The following is a 20,459-nucleotide window of genomic DNA, read 5'->3' as shown; positions in this document are numbered from 1 at the left end:
ATCAGCATTGGAATATGAAATATTATATAGGTCTATGTGTCTCAGTGATTCGCTCTTTCGCTCGTAATTCTTAATTATTATTAAAATTATTCATTTTCTGAGAGATTTTAATCTTTACTCTTTATTGTTAGGCACCAACGCCAACGATTGTGCCAGGGCATGCATACTTTTCCATGCACTTACCTTATCAGCTTATGTTAATGTATCTGAAATATATATTAAATAGGTAATAAAGGGACAATATGTTTGATATTGATTTTATTGATGATTCGTTTTATTTTATCTACTAGGAAATGGAAAGGGATTGGTGCCGATATTTGTCGTTGATTTATTAGCATTCGTCTCTTTATTTAAGTATAGTGCATTCACATTATGTTACATTATGTGTATTCATAATTTTCGATACACAGCGTACTTATTTTAGCGTACTACCGAAACGATACATTTTAATGTAATGTGAAACAGTACTTATTTAGGTAAATACTTCATTAAATCTAACTTAATCTGAATCTGAAAACGGCCCGAAAATTATATCATTGGCATCGAACACCGCTCTCAACCACTCGATTTTTCTTTTATTTCTGGCCATTTTTTCCAATATTTTACAGCAAACAATAACACAGCATTTAGTAGAGCACAGAGTATCTATGACAAATTTTTTTTTATAGTGATGTCCTTCACACCTGTAGTTTTCACATGTAATCGAGATTGACCGTGGTTCTTTACAACTGTAATCATCTGTGTGAATTTATAAAACACCTGTAGCCGTTCACAGTGCATTACAGGTGCCTGTAGCCTGTACTCTTGTAACCTGTAACTTGTAACTTTATAAAACTGGGCCCTGTATATCTTTGACTCTATTATGATTGTAAGCTTGTTTTTAACGGGCAAATATTTTTTTAGTTAGTTTCCTGTGCTATCTTTCCGAAAGTTTGGAAGAAAACATTGAAAACGAAAACATGCAAATAAGTTTAATAAATTCAAATAAAATCAAGCATCGAAGAAGGCAATCTATCAAGGCAAGGAATAAGTAGAGCCGAGTCAGTAGCATAATTTATGGGTAAATAATTTTGCAGTCAAGTGTACCCATTTCCTATGCCATTACTCGTTATGACTAAATGTCTTTAGGCATGTAAAAACTATAAACACTATTCATATTTAAACATTCCAACCGTCTTTTTACAATATTTACAAATTCCATTATTATAAGCATCTCGAAACAATCCTCAAATTACAAACAATTAACAGTTACTTGTTGTAAACAATGTATTGAAAGTTATTTGTTTTGGCAACCATTGTATATGCTCCTGAGGATCCGAGTGCACCCTGCGCCTGCACTGTAACTGACATAATTACGCGCAGGTAAGAGAGGGGCTCCGCGACCGCTCAGTAAGCTCGCGACTGCCGGCGAGACGCACGCCCGCTGCCACACAGAGCCGGTTGCTATGCCCGCGAACACGCCCGCGGTATGGCCAGCGGCCTAACCGCGACATGTTGAAGCATGCTCAGCGGCCGCCGGCGGCGAACGATGCCGACCAACGCTATCAGAACATGCCTCGGCGGCCGCACCATCATTTACCCCTCAACGTCTCCACCTTGGATTCCTCCAAGCATTCCGTTGGAGGCACCTCGGGGAGCGTCAGCCCGGGCGGGCAGCCGAATCCGAGCGTGCCCGTCCTGTCTCCCGTTCCTGTCGCGTCTCCGCCAAAGATAGCCAATGGAAACGTGAATGGAGTAAGGACTTCAACGATCGGGAAATCGAGGAGCATTAGAGCGGCAACCGAGGAAGCGCTCACTTCTTTGGCACTCCTCTGCCTCGTCAGTCTCCTGTTAGCTCTACTAGCACTGCTGTTCCTTCTGAAGATATCCGCGCCGGCCACGAGTGCTCCTGAAGAGTTCGCTGTTGTGTACGAAGTGACGTTAGCTCTGTGTGCGTTGACGCTCTCTCTGAACCTGTGCTGTCTTCTCGTGTGTGCTATTCAGTTCCTGTTCGCAGTGAAGCTGGTGCACTCCCCATCGGCCCCCAACGGAAGGTGAGTTCACAAAATTCAATCATCCGTCAAGCGGCGGCGCCTTAACCGTTAAGAACGCTTCGAAACTGGTTATATTCACGTTCAGCACTTTAACGCGTATAAAGATTACGTTCAGACTTGCCGCGGGACGTCCAAGAGCAAACAGTCTTATCTCGATTCTGGTTATCTTGCACAACGGCTAACTGTACGAAATAAACGTGGTGCTTTTCGGCTTTATGGATTTTGTATTAATTAATAAAGTTCATTAAACGTAACTGTAGTCGGATTCTTACGCAGTTTTTTTGGCATTTTGTGTTTATAATTTTATTTCTACGGTTGGGGTTATCGGTGTTTCCCTCCGCTGGTTGCGGCAGGTGTTTAACGGTTGCTCATGACGCAGTAGCGTGCCTAGGGTTTTGGAGTAGGGCAAGCCGAAAGATATGTTTTCGTAATAACTGTCCAATCTTCACTCTTCGGGGTCAAATGCATCTGCTAGCGTGACGAGGCGAGCTAATCATAGCGCACGTCTGCTACGGAATGAATAATGTCATTTTGTATTTTGTTAGACAAATAGCTCGAGCTTGGTTTGTCGCTTTGAACATGTTTTTCTAGAACGCCGTCATATTTTGATAGCAACGATACAAGTTCCAAAAAATTGCCCCTATTTAATGAAGTGTTTGACTCATCGTGTCCTCTAAAAGGAAGTTCTTGCTGTGCTAAATGGCACACAATATCGACTAACCTCTGAAAAACACTACGATTGTTGTCAACACGCATGTTATGTTTTGATATTTCTTCTGATAATTGTCGCGACAAAGAGGCCTCGATCCTTTGTTTCCCAAAATTGCTAAAAGAAATCACTGCACACATATGTTTACCGGAATTCATGTGCCTCTTTATTGCTCCAGATAAATTATTTAAATCGTTATAGCCAGAAGTATTCCAAACGTTAATATCGTTCGAAAAAAATATGCAACACCAGCAATACATCTTATTTGTATGGGAACAACCAACAATCCAATGAGTTTTGTAGACGGCCCTACAGAAATTTCTCTTACGCGACTGACTTGACTGAGAAATACACAAGTCGGGTGTTGGTTTTGCCGCGGAAATTAGGTCCCGTTTTTCGACAAAGGTCAAAGACTTTACCTTGTTTTGGTTGACTAAAACGTGGACGCATTTCAAACCGTCACAAGGAACCACTTCTTGATCCATTGTTAACACTTATTAAACTAAGCGCCACAACGATGAACAAATTCACATTCACTATTTAATCAAATTCACTTAAACAAACTTTCGTTACTTTCGACTCGACCACTGACTCGGCTCAACTAAATAATAATACACTTGAAGTAAACGCGAACGCGCGCTGTGCGAACTTATGCAGCTAACTTCACACAAAATCCAAGCATAAATCGTCTTATAAAATTGCTATACATACCAACAAATAGTTACATCGTTCTTTGACGGTTTGTAGGCTGATAGTGCCCAGAGCGGGACGAAAAAGCAAGCACGGTTGCAAGCCAACGAGTGCGAGTTCGAGCAGGATAGCTAGAACATCCTCCGCCTGATTTAGTTCGCGCGGACGAGGCGCCACGCCGCGGCATAATTTTGCAACACGCTCGTGCCGCGGTTCGAGGCCGCTGTGGCTTGAATTTAATAATACGGGTTCGTTTGGCGCGCGATTTTCAAAATAATCTTTATTGATCTTATCACTACGTAATTTCGGTAAGGCAATTAGTTGCCTTAGGGCAAGCCCGGCTTTTGGGCTTGTATGGAAGTCCCGCCACTGTCATGACGGTTATTGAATGGAAACGCAAAAAAGTGCGGGATCAAACGGTCGGTTACGCGGTAAATCGCACCAGAAAACAAGCTTATCTAATGTTTTTTACAATATCACGAGCAATAAGTACACAACAACCCGTAAGGTAAACGTAGGTACTGGTTGCTCGACGCGGTCCCAGTACATGTCATCTTGAACTTAAGTCATTGTCAATAGAGGTAGAGTGTTACATATCTACATTTTTTAAGATGTCTTTGATGGCCCTTACCTTGGAGGATTATCTTTGGAATCCATTTAAGTAGTTAGTGGCCCCTCCAAAGATCACTGACAAATCATATGCGGTTTGAGATCCATTGTGGCATTTGATCGATCGATTGAATTTGTTACTCCTACTTAGCCAGACATTATCTAAAATCGCCATTTGTTGCAACGTTAGTAGAACGATGGTGACACTGCCACACTTTGTCATTGCAAGCTCTGTGTGGAGTGAGCTTGAACGCTATGAACCTGTTGAGACATCTTCTTATTCGAAACCAACAACCGGTCGTTGAAGTGCCATTGGAATTTCATAATTGAAAGCTTTGCTTAACTCATTGGTAACTAACTTATCTAGTAGGAATGTAACAACTAATTATTATCGAAGATTGTGTTAATTATGCCGTAAGCAGGAGTTTAACGGTCTGTTCTTATTATCTCACTTAATAGAAACGAGACGGTTAGTGAAGTGAGTCAACAATTTTATTTATTTATCATTTCAAAAAACTATGTATCTTTCAGGGGAGGAAAACATTGTTTTTGCATTGAAGTGGTGGATTCATGTACCTATGTATAAAACTCTGACATTTTAGAACCGTAACAAAATTGGCTAATAGTATATGGGCCCGATTCGGATTTTGAAATAGACATCTATTAGATATCTTTTAGACATCACCAAGATACGATAACGATATGTTTAAGATCTAACCTGTCAAATTTGACATTTGCTCGATTCTGGAGATACTCTTGAACGATTTCCACAGGATATGACTTAGAGATCCAATTCACATCTAATAGATATCCAGATATCTTACTCTATCTAACGTAAAAGTGACATTGGTTGCCCGAATTGCGCTGCAAAAGAGAACTAGTTGATATCTACACTATAACGTATCTAGAGTGGATCTAGCACGTGTCGTCTCTTGTGAATATCTTGAAGTTCGAATACGGCAGTATAGGCAGGTAGTATTATTACATAATTTACATTCGCCCATCTGTGACATTTATCCCAACTCATAATAATCGTAAATTCTCCGCGGCTAGTAATTTATCTACTCGTTATAGTAAGAACAATTCTCTTGTAAAGCGAGTAAAAGGACAGATTTCCGCATTGCTGTGTTGTGCACTGTGTATTATGTATGTGTGTCTGTGATAGGGTTGCCAGATCGAAAGGCGCTATTATCGGAAAACAATATCAATTTTTCGGGATTTTGGGACTTGACTTGGGAAAAAAAATACATTCAGATTAAAGTAATTGTATTAAAACAACGATATTTTACATTATTGGCCCTACGTCAGCTCGCTCGCTCGACGACAGTTCGGAACTTGAAATTATTGTTTTATAACGTGAAGCTGTTTTTCGGGACAGTTTACACTTTGTCGGGAATCGGGAACACATGCTAAAAATCGGGAGAATCCCGCCAAATCCCAACCATCTGGCAACCCTAGTCTGTGACCGCATACTCTAAAGATCACTGGAACGCGCCGAACACTAAGTTATAATAGGTGTATCTATTTTGTAATGGCTGGATATATTTAGATTTACACTCCATTGTAGCGAGAGATGAAAACAAGTGTTATAAACTAAGTAGTTTGTAAAACTTTTTATGAAAGAATTCCAATCTTAAGTAGGTATGCACTTTTGCAGCTCTGGGAGCCACTTTTCTCGGTCCTGAGCTAATCTCATCCAGAAGTGACCCGCAATATTCCGGATGTCGATAAGGGTAGGTATACTTAACTAGCCAAAACGGTTACTTGGCAACTAGCAATTTCGACTAAACAACATGACTGGTCACTGAATGTTTTGTTAACATCCCTCCGAAAATATTAAGGGGTTGCCGATGTATACATAAACCGGATATGATGCATTATTTCTACATAGATATATTCTTGGGGTGTGCTGTGCCTTCGCTTGTATCAGTGGTAGTGATATTTACATTTAGTGTTCCGGCAGTTTTGGGGCAAACTGCCAAATCCTATGCCGAGCCAGACGACGCGACGGATCCTCGCTGTTAGGCCAAGCGCGCACCACGATTTTAATTTTTGCGACACGATTTTAGAATCGCGCTGTAATATATCGCAGAAAATTCACAGCGCGCACTGCGATGAAAAAGTCGACGATTTGTTTATTCTCAACATGAATTTCGTACCAGTCGCTTGTCGTGAAACGTGTCTTCAATGACTGAGTATTTATACCACAAAGGTGATCTCCTTCTATTTCCATAATTAAACGGTCAACATCTAGCGTCTCATCTGAAGCAGATTTCGATATGTTGACGCTTGAAGAGCCAAATGCCGACTGAGATCCGGGGTGCGATTTTATTAGGGGCCATTCAAATATTACGTAAGCAGATTTATTACAATTATTTACCCCCCATCCCCCTTGTCAGCAAAAGTAAGCAAAGCTCTTACCCCCTCCCCCCATGCATACGTAAACTTTTTTAAATTATAAATGTATTTTTTTATATTATAATTATAATTTTTCTATATTAAGTATATATTTTTCATTCATTAATTTTTCTATATTTTGTATATTTTTTCCCTTAGATACAATAATATCTAGTTCCTTGTCGGACTTTGCTTGTAATTTATAATTTCGCCACATTTCGTTAACTAACTTTTGTACATTTCGTACTTTCGTACTTGTATGAGATTTTTTAAAACTTTCAAACAATTGTTGGTAGGTATAACTTGGATTTGTCTATTTGAAACGACATCTTATTTAAACGTTAAACTTTGGGTAATGGAATTAACGGTAACACAAATGTTAACTTGCTTTGCTATGCTTACAATACGCCTACTCGCTATAGTATCCAAACGAAACAATACACTGACAGAGCAAATTTAGACAAGTGAATAGCGCGCGGTAATTCCCCTACTCGGTTCTAAAGCGAGTGCCTGAACGTATGCATTATTTGCGGGAATCCCCGAAAATGCGTTTCGTTTTCAAGCATAGACAATGTGAGGGTTGCCATTCGTGTACAAAAGTAAATAACTACCGATGACGTAATCATCATCTAGACTCCCCTACCCCCCATGTCATCCAAAATAAGCAAAACAAAGACCCCCCCCCCCCGCCCCCCCATAGTGCTTACGTAATACTTGAACGGCCCCTTATCGCAGTGCACGCGGAGCCAGACAACTCCGTATGCTGCAATTCACTTTGCGACAATCGCGTCGCGAGCAGTCGCGGAAAAATGTGACAATACACAATTTTAAAATCGCTGCGATTTTTTTGTCGCATATGCGCGCACTGCCATATAAACACATACGTTACATATCTGCGACTAAATTATCGCGCGACAAAAAGTCGTGGTGCGCGCGTCACCCAAATCAAGTGTTTTTTAGGGTTCCGTACCTCAAAAGGAAAAAACGGAACCCTTATAGGATCACTCGTGCGTCTGTCTGTCCGTCCGTCTGTCACAGCCAATTTGCTCCGAAACTACTAGACCAATTTAGTTGAAATTTGGTACACATATGTAAGTCCGTGACCCAAAGACGGATATGTAACGTCAACAAATGAATTTTAAACATAGGGGCTACTTTTGGGGGGTAAACCATAAAATTAAAAATCAAAGTTTTGCAAACTATGTCGTGTTACATATCAAACGAAAGAGCTCATTGTGAGAATCTCAAATATATTTTTTTTATAAATTTACGATAAAAATTCTAGAAGTTATTCAAGAAAATAGACAAAAAATGACCATTCCCCCCCCTCTATCTCCGAAACTACTAAGTCTAAAACTCTGAAAAAAATACACAAAATAGTCCTTTTCCTAAAGATGACAGGAAAACCTATTAGAAATCTAGAGTCAAGCGTGAGTCGGATTTAAGAACAAAAATGCGGTTTAGGTGTTTTAGGGACACAGCCGCAATGGTTTAAGTGAAATGTGATGTATTAGAGTTCTAGACAGCTATTGCGAAGGCCCTAGGCCGAAATCCGCATAAGGCCGAAGACCCGAAGCGTCCCGAAGAGACGTGCCTTTAGCTTCAAGCGTGAGTCGGACTTAAGATAAAAAATGCGACTAAGCTGTATCTGGCACACAGCCGCAATGTTACTTGTAGTACTGATTGATTAGGTTACTAGGTATTGTCACGTGTTTTAAAAAGCACTATACATGGTGGCCAAAAAATAAACTAAGTGTATTTCCGTTGCCGACGTGCAACCCCGAAATCGCAAGGAAAAATTTGGCTGTTTCATAAATACGTTTTGACTGGTTCGTTTTCTATTGGAGGATACATTTCTTTTCGCGATTTCGGGTCCCATAGTAAATGTTGCTCAGTAGGTAGGTATAATCCCAATACCTCCCTGGTTACGGGAATGTACTTATTTTTTGACCACCCTGTAGGTATTATCTCTCTTCGGCCTTCGCTTTTGAAACGGAAGTTGTAGGAAGCGCGACCCATTGGACGCTCCGAGTTTCAGCCCTACGCGGAGCTCGGTCTTCAGTCTTCGCATTTATTTATTTATTTATTATTTATTTATATTAGCAGAGATATAAGCCACCACGCCAGAAAACTTCATGTTACATGTGTTGAAAACTTGATTGACTCATTCGGGTTTTTCAAGGCGTTTCACTCACGTCACGTTACACGTACAAAAATTTTTTTTGAAAATTGTGTGATGTACGGAACCCTTGAAACGCGAGTCCGACTCGCACTTGACCAGTTTTTTTGTTGTAGTTTGCAGTGCCTTAGTAGTATGTAATGCTGTGTAATTATTTTTTATAGTAAAAAAAACAGACTTAAGAATGAAAATAACTCTTGATATGGTGGAGATGATGGGACGATTTCATTAGTGATAATGATAAGATAAGCAATGATCGTAACTATTACAGCATTTTTGGTGCAGCGGAGTGGTGTTAACGGAATCGATATAAACAATTTCAACTCTAATTATTAATTAGCATTAATTACGTTAATATTAACCTTAATTTTACCATTACAGTTGGAATTATCTATACCAATTCCGTTAACACCACTCCGCTGCACCAAAAATGCTGTAAAAGCAGGCGTGGCTCACTCCGCGATTTCGTTGCTTTGCTACAGGTAACTAAAAGTCCATCCGTTCGACCCCAATTTTGGGGTTTGCCAAAAGCCGCGCGTGGCGCTGTCGCCACCTAGCGGCCATATCTGTGCTGATCGCGACAGACGCGTTTTGTTAGAGAGTGAGTCTTCTGTACCTAGTACTATAATTTATTCTGTGGTAAAAGTTACGATGTCTGATTGATAAGTACCTAATTGCGTTTAAAATTGGCTGGATACATAAATAAGTTTGACTGGTAGAGAATGCCTTATGGCATTAAGTTCGGCTTTTATACAATGTGTTTTTCCTATGTGCAATAAAGATTAAATCATTAAATAAATAAATAAACGCGAAGTAACTGCATTACCTACTATTTTAAGTAAACTTATGAAATATTTTTTCTGAGATTTTGAAATATGTAAGTAAATTAATAAAAAGCGTGTCATTTAAAAACCTTTCATAAGTAATGTCAGTGGATGCCAGAAGGAGAGCGCGGACGCGGAAGGCCCAGACGGAGATGGCGGGATGACCTAGACGCCTTTCTCAGTAACTGGCCAGAGCAGGCGCTATGTCGGGAGTCGTGGAAGACAAGGGGAGAGGCCTTTGCCCAGCAGTGGGACACCTTAAGGCCCCGTTCGCACGGCAGCTTTTTCAACGCGCGTTAAAAAAGCGTTTGAATGACGCAAATGGATAACCATGTATGTAATTCACACGAAGGCGGTTTTTAAGCGCGGCGCTTTTTTATCGAGCACTGTTCGGTTTTCGGCGTTGAGCGTTGGCGTCAAATTGAATAGAGCATACGGAACTCCGTGTATCTGTTCTCACAAGCGTTAAAAAAGCGCCGGCGCTGCTGTCAGTTGGCTGTCAAGTGTCAATTTTTGGTGTCAATCGTCAAGATTATTATTAGTTTCACCTTAAAAATGTCAACTTATGCTTACAAATTCCTGGAATATTCAAGCTATATTCAAATAATACGTTGTAATAGCAAATAAAGTATGGCTTTGCTGAGATGCGTACGTGGCAGTACGACTCACAAGTGATTTTTAAGCGTTCATATGAACACAAATATATTGGAAACGGTAAATAAGCGCCAACGTCGGGTTTTAACGCAACGCTTTTTAAGCTGTCGTGCGAATGGGGCCTAATAGGCTAACAAAAAAAAAAGTAATGTCAAGTTGTTAACAGGTAGGCGAGGTAATGATTTTATTTTGAATCAGAAAAGGAACTTTCGTGTTGCCAAAATAAAACCTTTGAATCTCAATTATTATCCTAAATGATTTCGATTTCAAAACAGTTAAGTAGGTATAAATAAGAATGAATGTATTATAAAGACAAGTAATAAGTATTATCTAAATATTAATTAAATGATTTAATTTCTTCCGCATACAAGTGAGTAACCGACCTTGAAATAAAGAGCTTATGCAAATCTCAAACCAGATAATTTGAAAGGTTATAATGTCAGTGTCGTTTTTAACACGCCGGTTGCTATTATTTTGTAAGTCGTAACTTGTTTTTCTAATGAGCATAAAAAAATTGTAAGTATATTGGAGAAGATCTATCTACTAGTACTAGCATAGTCTGTAGTTCACAAATGGCATATAAAAAACTAAAAACAGGCCCAAAGCATATATCAAGCCTGACAAACCCTAAGAGCCGGTCACCTGTGGGAAAAAACTGGCTCTGCAGAGCAGTTGCATAAGGCAAGGTTACTGACACCCGTCTCGGCAAAGCATCAAATACATTACTTCACATACAAGTACGTGATATGCATTGAATAGGGCTCAAATTGTTTCCAACAAATTAATGGGTAAAGTGTCGGACTACCTTATTCAAAAGTATAGATGAGAATTTTAGTGTGTAAGTACTTACTTTGTTATAGACGTTTTAGTATTTTTTGTAAAGAAAAGGTCAGATAGCTAAGTCAAAAAACTTGATTAACGAAATGTTGACAGAATACATACTGGCATTCATAACTGTACAGTAAATTAAAAAAAAATACCGTAGGCACCCTTCGTAGGCTACAGAATACTGTTAGGTATCACTGTAATTGGTAAATCAGGCCATCATCAAATACAGAGTGTTATTTTTAGGGTTCCGTACCCAAAAGGTAAAACGGGATCCTATTACTAAGACTTCGCTGTCCGTCCGTCCGTCTGTCTGTCACCAGGCTGTATCTCACGAACCGTGATAGCTAGACAGTTGAAATTTTCACAGATGATGTATTTCTGTTGCCGCTATAACAACAAATAGGTACTAAAAACAGAATAAAATAAAGATTTAAATGGGGCTCCCATACAACAAACGTGATTTTTGACCAAAGTTAAGCAACGTCGGGCGTGGTCAGTACTTGGATGGGTGACCGTTTTTTTTTGCATTTTTTTCAGTTTTTTTTTATTATAGTACGGAACCCTTCGTGCGCGAGTCCGACTCGCACTTGCCTGGTTTTTACTTAATTGCTGGATAAAACTCAACGCGTAGGTATCCTCTCTCGTATAGGGCTTTACAGCCACGAACGCAAATGTCGTAACCAGGATGCTGCTTGAAACATCTGACACGGATAATAAAGGCCTATTATAATTACTATTAAGTACCTAAAGAAGTAAGTATACCTATAGGTACCTAAAATATATATAAGATACAACAAGGTTGCATCTCACTCTGTTACATAGGTACGAATGTGTCTACACATCTGCTAATGCTATCGCAGAATCTAGATTTTAACGAACTAGTCTCCAAGTTGACTAGTTTTTCTGGGCACCTGGCGTCCGCTGCCATAACTTGCATAGACTAGGGAACAGGTTTCCAGTTTCTAAGCCTGGCTAGATAATGTTCAATTATAGCACTAGAATACAAAGTCTGGATCGAAGGACCAATGAGACTGGAGATATAAAAGGGTATGAAAACTTTTTGTACGGATTTTAGATCTTAATGAGATATATTCTAAATAAAATAAAACCTCACAGGTTCATTATAGTTTTGATAAATAGAAGCACAGATAATATAGCCTAATAGATCTATTTTATGGGCGCGAAATTCAAATTTTCAATGATGATTGAACATTAAATTTGATAATCCTTTCACGCCTACAATGACACGCTCAATGATATGCAAGAGCGATAGAGATGTACAAAACGAAATTTCGATTTTTGTTTTTCCCTAGGAAAACTTTAGGGAAATGGACAATCGGACATAAAAAAACAAAGTCTGAGGCGAAACGTATGTAGGTATATTCTTATTTTGTATGCCGTTAGGGGCTGTCCATAAATTACGTCATCGATTTTTGAAGATTTTCGTCCCCCCCTATAATCATCCAAAAATCATGCTTCAAATGACCCCATTTCCTCCTACTTCATGCTACCGTCTTCCGATGTCCAGACCCCCCCTCCTAATTTGAAATGACGTAATTTATGAATAGCCCCTTATCTACAAAGTTAAAAATATAGGTGGAAATACAATACACTACAAATACTCTTTATTGCACACCTCATTACAATAAAAATAAAAATAAATAATAATATGTAAGATGTATGATTATTGGTGCAATAAAGAATATTTGTGACGTTCCACGGCAAAAGGTACCTTATGGCGGCTGGCGCTTACGTCGCAATAGCGCCGCAATAGTATTGGAGCGGCGTTAATAATAGCGTAAGCGCCAACCGCCATAAGGTACCTTTACCCGTGGGACGTCACATTTACTTACTTACTTACTTAAATATGTATTATAAATCCACAAATGCTCAATCAAACGCAAGGTGCCGTTCGTTGGCTCCTTTCCGTTATTATTCTAATTTTAACAAAATAAATTCATACTGTCCGTTCCCATTTCTTTTTCATCTCATAATCTAAACTACCTGCTAAAAAAACTCACATCCGAACAAACCAGTTGTTTTTTTTTTTAATTCGGAGAGTAACGGAATGTTTATAAAATGCAACGTTTCAATTTCAATTATTATGAATCAGTAGAAACAGTAGAGTAGAGAATGGCAGTGTAGTTTACAAATTGACAAATGTAGGTTTTAATTGTTAAAGCATTTAAAATATTTTTACAGATAAATTAAAAATCTAAAGTCAGTTTCTAGATTCCATATTTTGGGTAGGAAACGCTCAATTCAATTTTATAATATTTTTTATAGATCTCGTTTCTCGTAACATTTTATTTTACTTGTTTAATTAGATGTTTTACATATAATGTGTTATTTTATTTCTCTAGATTATCTAGTACAATACCTATACAAGCTTTGAATGCGAAACTTATCTTTTAAAATCATATTTTTTTCTAATGAAATCTTCATAATAATATCTTAATTTATTGCCCATGTTGCCGAATTAAATAATTTATTTCTTTTAATTAACTTCTTGTTGAGATCAAATCTAACAGTTCTTATAGCCACAAGAAACGAATAATAATATTTGTAACTTATATATAATATTCTACGTGTATTTTTTATGTTAATTTCTTCTAAAATCCGATACGCTTCAGTCTTGTACCTAATTATTGTAATTAAAATATGATATCTCATATTTAATTGTAGCGTGCAGTCGATCTTAAATGTAACGAAATTGAGCAATTGTTTGACGCATGCGCGTGGGAACTTCAGTGTGTTATTTGATCGGTATTTAATTATAGGTTTGTTAATGTAAATCATTATAGTAAGTTGCTGATTTGGCATAAAAAAGAGTCATGTTCAATAATGGATACTCGCACGTTATAATATCAAGATTTCAACCAATCTGGTTATATGTATGGCTGATTTGATTGCATATACCTATATACATTATAAAATAACAATATATACCTACATTATAAAATAACAACATATACCTACTCGTATACCGGGTGGATCAGAGCGAGGGACTTTTATGCAAACGGGGAATTGTTTAGGCTACGTACTTTAGTATCTTTAGCATCTTTTTAGTATGCTTCGCCACATGGCACACAACTAGCTATATATAGAGGAGTCACGTAGTGTCAATTTAGAATGTTAAAAATCTAGTTTTTTAACCGACGAAAAAAACGGAGGAGGTTCTCAAGTCACGCGTATATATTTTTTTTATTTTATTTAATAAACATGTTATCCTCATAAAACGCATATACTCATTTATCGTCACCTTTAATCTAAATCAAATCGGTAAACACTTCCCGCCAGCTTCTTTGATAACTCATCTTTTGTCCCTTCCTTCATTCTCTGACCGTGAGAATGTATTTTTTAAGTCGTTTTTACTTGTATTATTTATAAAAAGCATAAAAAATCGTGTCTTTGGATTGCCCTTCTGTAATTGAAGATTCGTGTTTTATGCTGTCAATCTCACTAGTGACATACAGGGTGACTTTTAAGCGGTAACAAAAATACCTTGTCGAAGCGTGGATAAAAAATAATACACGTTAAAAATATGTTTTTTTACAAAAGTAAAGAGCTGATATCGCATTTAGATCCGATTTTACGATCTTTTTTGTTAAAAATGTGAGTACTTATTTAACGTGTATGGCCCAACTCACCTACTTAGGTTTTCAAAGAATGCGGCCACGTTAAAGCTTTTTGGTTAAAGTGCTTTTAAAAAAACTAACATGTACCTGTACAGACAGGTACAGTACCCCAAGTAACACACAAGCAGGATAATAGAGTAAAATTATCATCTTATTCAAATTAAGATTGCATAAATTTTGTGTATATGCGGTGGAAATTACTAAATTCGGAATAAGAAAATATGTGGGCCTAGTGGGGCCTTTATACCAATAAATGCTGAATAAATTTTGCATAGTATCGGTTTTGCATATTAAAGCTGAATAATACTTATTTCTTACACAGTTACTCAGACATTATTCAGCTTAAAGCATTTGTGGTTACTAAAAGCTGCATAATAGCAGCATTAGCAGCAATTAGCTGTATATATTCTGTGTTGTATGATTTTAAGCAGACAATATTAAGAAAAATGTGATAGTGGCTACTAAATGCTGAAAAGAAGCGTCGGTGAAGACTTTCAACTGTATAAAAGCGGTTGCAGTTTCTGTTTTAACGTTAGTTTTTGAATAAAGGTGGACGATATTACTGGAAGCTGTAATAAAATCCACATATTATTTGTTATTCAGTAGCTGCATATATGGGTTAATTATGGCTTTTATTGACATAACGTCTGAATAATAAATACTAAAACAACACTTATACTTAAGTTATAGCGATTTTAGTACACATATACTATATTTTCTTGCTAAAAGCTGCAAAATGAACGCAATGAGAAGCGCTATTCAAACTATTGCTTAGTATCAACAAGTGCGCAGTGGAGAGGGTTCCGTAGCTTTATACACGGTCAACAGTGCTACTTGAGTCTGATTGCTTTGAGCTTGAGCGTGTTTTTATTTTATTTTGAACGCATCAAGAATAAATACGCATATTCTTTAATCCAACCATTATTTAAAAAATCGAGGTTTAGTTTTCTTAACAATTCTCTTCGATTGGTTATTTTACACAAGATGCATTGTTCTTTTAATTAGAGATGCACCGGATATCCGGTTACTATCCGGCCTATCCGGCCACTATTTTACTATCCGGCCGGATACCGGATAGTGACCCTCTATTCGGCCGGATACCGGATAGTAACATTGCATGATTTCGGAGTAAACAAATTGGATTTAAGAAACAGAAACGGTCATAATCGTACTTGTTTATTATTTTAAAACAATTTAATCATTCCACTGACTTGCACGCGCACTCATTTCGAACATAGAAATGAGTCGAACACCCTCATAGCGAAATCGATTCTCCTGTCGATTTTGAACAGACTTTTTTTAGTTTTCAAGTGGGTCTACTCATACCCATCCCACACTGTACTCGTACTCATACCTAAACAATACTGCCCATATCAAACTATACTTAATTGTACTCATACCCGTGATACCCGCTACTAATATGAATGAATGAATGATATACCCTCACCTTCGCACCTATACCATATTCATATTCATACCATACTCGTAACCATACCATACTCATACTATATACATCTTCGTACTCACGTCGTACATCTTTGCGTTACCTTTACCTACTACATATTTGTCGGAACTGATAACGGAAAAAATAACTGTGTAAACTGCCGTGCCCCCAGATGTATCATATAACTTATATATTATATCGCGTTTATAATATTAGTGGGAAGTAGGATTGAATATTGCCCGTGTTACATACCTATAATGTTTTATCATCAAAGTAGTGAGGATCTATGTGGTTTTTACTATTTGTGTATAGAACCCTAATAGGCTTTAAGATTGAGAAAACAATTACTATTATACTGATGTTATTCAAAACTTGTTGTGTTAAGACCATTATTATCTAACATGTTGCTTAGTAACGCGAATAATGTGAATGCTTATTCAGAAATTAGCACAATAATAGCTGTGGCAGCAGCTTATATTCAGCACAGTCGGACGCCATTACGGTTGCTCACTTTCTAACCTCTACAATTATATAGGAATTGAAAATGAACTGAAAAACCCATTTTATTCATTTATAAAACTAGTTTTATCGTAGCATAACTTGTTAAAGTACATTTTCTATCACTAAAACATCTAAACACCGCAGAAAAATTACAAATTTAAATGTGGAGTAGTAAATTTTCTATATTTACTTTTGAAACGGTGCATTATTTACGCGGCGCTTTAAAATTTTAAATAAAATGCATATATATATTAACAGTAAAGTCGCATGCGCAATGAAATTGAAGTTATGTAAACATCAAATAAATATATGGGTGATGTCCTCCTTATTTTGTAAGTTTTCACTGCAGAAACTACACTTTGACACGAGTTCACAAATTAAAATGGAAGACAAATCATTGATTTAACACAAATATCTGAATATATTTTTTGTAAAAATGCACTTTGGAACCAAAAGCTTCATAACGTGTGAATAACTGATTCATTGTGTACAAAGCTGGATAACTTTGGTTTAAAAGCGGTATATAAGCTTTTTACAGCCTCTATACAAGTGTTATTCAGCGATTCAATGTGTGGGCACACACTTATATAGCTATTACATTACTGTTATTCAGAAATAAGCGGCGTGGGCACTGCCCACTTTGCGCCCAAACCTTCTGTATAACGTCTGTATAACGCTTATTCAGCTGTTATACAGCTACCTTATTCAGCATTAAGTACGGCATGCTCTATTATTCAAACAATATTCAGCTACGTTGTGTTACTTGGGTACAGGATCAGAATATAGGTAAATATGTAGGTATATTTACAAAATATAAAAGTCTGGAACCGATTGTCAAAGAGGGTTCAGTATTCTTATTTAAAAATTGTAAAAAAATCGTTTACAAAAAATAGAAATGTAAGATGGCTTTACGAATTTTGTATGTTACTAGTTACATTTACATACTATGTTTATTCGTGCTATATCTCTAGTAAAGTATGGGCAGCCAGATAATAAATCCCAATTCATCTCTTAGGATGATAACATTACGAGTGTTACGTTAAGAATAACGGTTAAGTAATAGAGCTTACAGAATTAGATATGCCGCACACAACTCGTAGTAATATAGGTTAGTTAAACAAGATAAGATGCTTGTAGTTACTCCATTTAAGATGGTAAACAATGTAAACATCCTTAGTTCATTAACTTTAACAGAACTTTTTTGAGTTTTATGACACTTGCGGTTAACGTAACGTTAAATATGGCGACAACTGTCACTTAATAAAACTATCACGTCAATAAATGTAGGTATAATAATAAATAACGTCTGAAATTTGAAATAATCATAATCAAAATTACTTGGCCAGACTCTTCACTTTATTCATATTTATGTTTTTTTCTTTACGTGAAAGCCATATTTTACCCTAGTAAGGCGTATCGAAACATTCGAACCTTACCAAATTGATTATTTTTCAGTGTTTTCATAGTTTCCAACTGAATTTGCTCAGGAATTATCTTTCATAGTTTCCAACTGAATTTGCTCAGGAATTATCTTCTCTCCAAATTCCTGTCAAATCAAATCTGCTTTCATCAAAGCAAAAGGTATTCGGATAACAAAAACTAACCACTGGTTAGCCGGAAGTGATCCCTTAAAGGGATAAGTTCGCCTTAGTACTAATGTCGAATGTTATTTATCCTGTTTTTGATTTGATTTTTGTACAATAAAGTGTTTTATAGTAGTACAACTACAAGTTAGTAGTTACTAGTAGTAGTAGTGATTTGTAGTCATCCGTGAGCAGCATCAAGTCCTGACAAAGGCGATAATTGTTCAGTGTTTTTGATGATTGATTGATATTAAATACTACAAAATCTAGTATTAATTAGACTGCTACAGAGACCAAAAGTTACTCTAAACTACCTGTCAAATGTGCTGCCATCAAAACAAAAGGTATTCAAATACACTAACTTGTAGCCGGGTGTGTCTGAATGGGCCGCACGAGGTCGCCGCAAATATTTCAGACCGGTTCTGTGGAGTACGGCATACGGCGCGGCGCGCCAGCATGGGCACAGTAAACATACACACTATCGGGAGAGGAGAGGCTTGGGGCGGTCAAAAAACTCACTAATGTTTAAAAAATATTTTTATATCATTTTTATTCTTAATTTTTTTAGCTGTTCGGGGAGAGTTATGATTTTAGCATTTTTAGCAGTATATAGTTTTTAGCAGTGTATATTTAAGTATGCATTTTTTTGCTGTCTTCGGGGAGAGTTATGATTTGAGCATTTTTAGTAGTCTATGTCGTTTAAAGTATGCATTTATATAAGTATGTTGTTGTGATTTTGTAGGAGGTAATTTTGGAAGCACCTAATGTGATGAAAACGGTGAATGGAAAAAATCAAACAAACTGCAATCATATTTTCCATAATGTCAATATAGAGGGAAATGAGGATAGCATTTGTACAGTGAAGTGGTCGTGAACTATCCTCTTAATGACTGCGCCTCGCGAGTCGCGACACTATGTCCATCTGCGTCTGTGCGATGGAGCTGCATTAAATAAAATTAAAACCCATAGAATCGGTTTTTTTTTCTAATATTTACCTGACATTACTCTTCAGGCATATCTCTCGTCATATTTAGACGAGCGAATAACACTGCAAGCAATGACATATCAAAATAGGATTTTTTTTATTCAAATATGGCTTCTGTTCTGATTTCTCATATTCTCACGCTAATAAGATCCGAGATGAGATTTATCGTAAAATCACTTTAAAGGTTAATTAAAATAAGGACTATTATTGGCCGATCGTTCATTAATGTTAGGTATTGTTAGTATCCTACCAATTGGGTAGGTAAAGTTTTTTGAAGATAGGCAAATTATATTTTTTCCCGATAGTATTCATTATAGCGATCACGGAAATGCAGCTCTTTTATTTTTATATCATTTTATTGATTAAATATAATTTTTTAAATGATCGATATGACGTTTGTGAGGTGAAATGGCAGATTCGAGTAATTAATTCCTTTGCCGTAGTAAATGGGACGAGATAGAAAAAAAATCGATGTCAACTGTCAGTGTCATTCTTGGAAAATAACTTGCAAATAATTGGAAAATAATGGTCGGACGAAACATTTGTGTTTTCTTGTAATTGGATGTCGGTGTGATTTCTAGAATAAGTATTTTTAACGTCCCTAGCACGCTCAAAACGGATATTTTGATAATGATAACGATTGCTTTCGACTACTTGGCACTGCTTCTTGGAGAACATTTTCATTAACGCCTTCACCACGACTCTTGGACTGCTACACGAGTCATTTTGGATCTCAGTATCAACACAATAGATGGAGACGATCCCGGAAACGTTCGAATGGAAATAGAATATTACAGAGATGAACTCAAAGTGCGTCGTACCGTCTACAAGACAGTACTGACGTTACTTTCCAAATTCAGCGTACCTATTTGAGCACACCAAAGTCTTTAACAGCGATTCGGTGCCAAGCTTTGAAGATATATTGGCCAAAATGGTAACTTATACGTTTGTGAGGACTATATAAACGTGATTGTTGTATTATACATACATAATGATTAAGATTGTAATAGTCTTATAACTAGGTCGTTATTGGCTATTATATATTGGCTCGGCAAGGTGTTCACAATATCTGAACACGCACGCCCTGATAATAGAGGCGTGTTCAGATATTTATGAGCATCCTAGCTGCACCAATATATCTGATGGCGACTGTACTTTAGAAAACTTATAATATAAATCCAAAATAATATAATATAAATCCAGTAAATTTCGTTTCGTTTTATTTTATAAATCCACAAATTATTATCTTTAAGCATTAACATTACAACAGTATATAGAATCACGCTGTGTGGCGTGCCCTTGAAGAGAGTTGAGAGGTTCAAATATGGTCAATATGGATAAGTATGTCTGTAGGGTAAATGTGCTTCACGTTGGGGTCTGTTTAC

General features: G+C 37.1%; 1 protein-coding gene across 1 annotated transcript in view; it reads left to right on the top strand.

Annotated features, from left to right (window-relative positions):
* The first annotated feature begins 1,379 nt into the window (after window positions 1-1,379).
* The window catches only part of LOC134669645 (uncharacterized), a 51,559-nt gene continuing 32,479 nt past the window's right edge, over window positions 1,380-20,459 (top strand). Inside the window, exon 1 of the mRNA XM_063527316.1 lies at window positions 1,380-2,033. Within this exon, the coding sequence (XP_063383386.1) occupies window positions 1,492-2,033 (542 nt within the window). The 5' untranslated portion in view covers window positions 1,380-1,491. The remainder of the gene's footprint in view (window positions 2,034-20,459) is intronic.

This window comes from Cydia fagiglandana, chromosome 12 (assembly GCF_963556715.1).
Source record: "Cydia fagiglandana chromosome 12, ilCydFagi1.1, whole genome shotgun sequence".
Classification (NCBI taxonomy): domain Eukaryota; kingdom Metazoa; phylum Arthropoda; class Insecta; order Lepidoptera; family Tortricidae; genus Cydia; species Cydia fagiglandana.
This window is presented reverse-complemented; position numbering and strand designations above follow the sequence as displayed.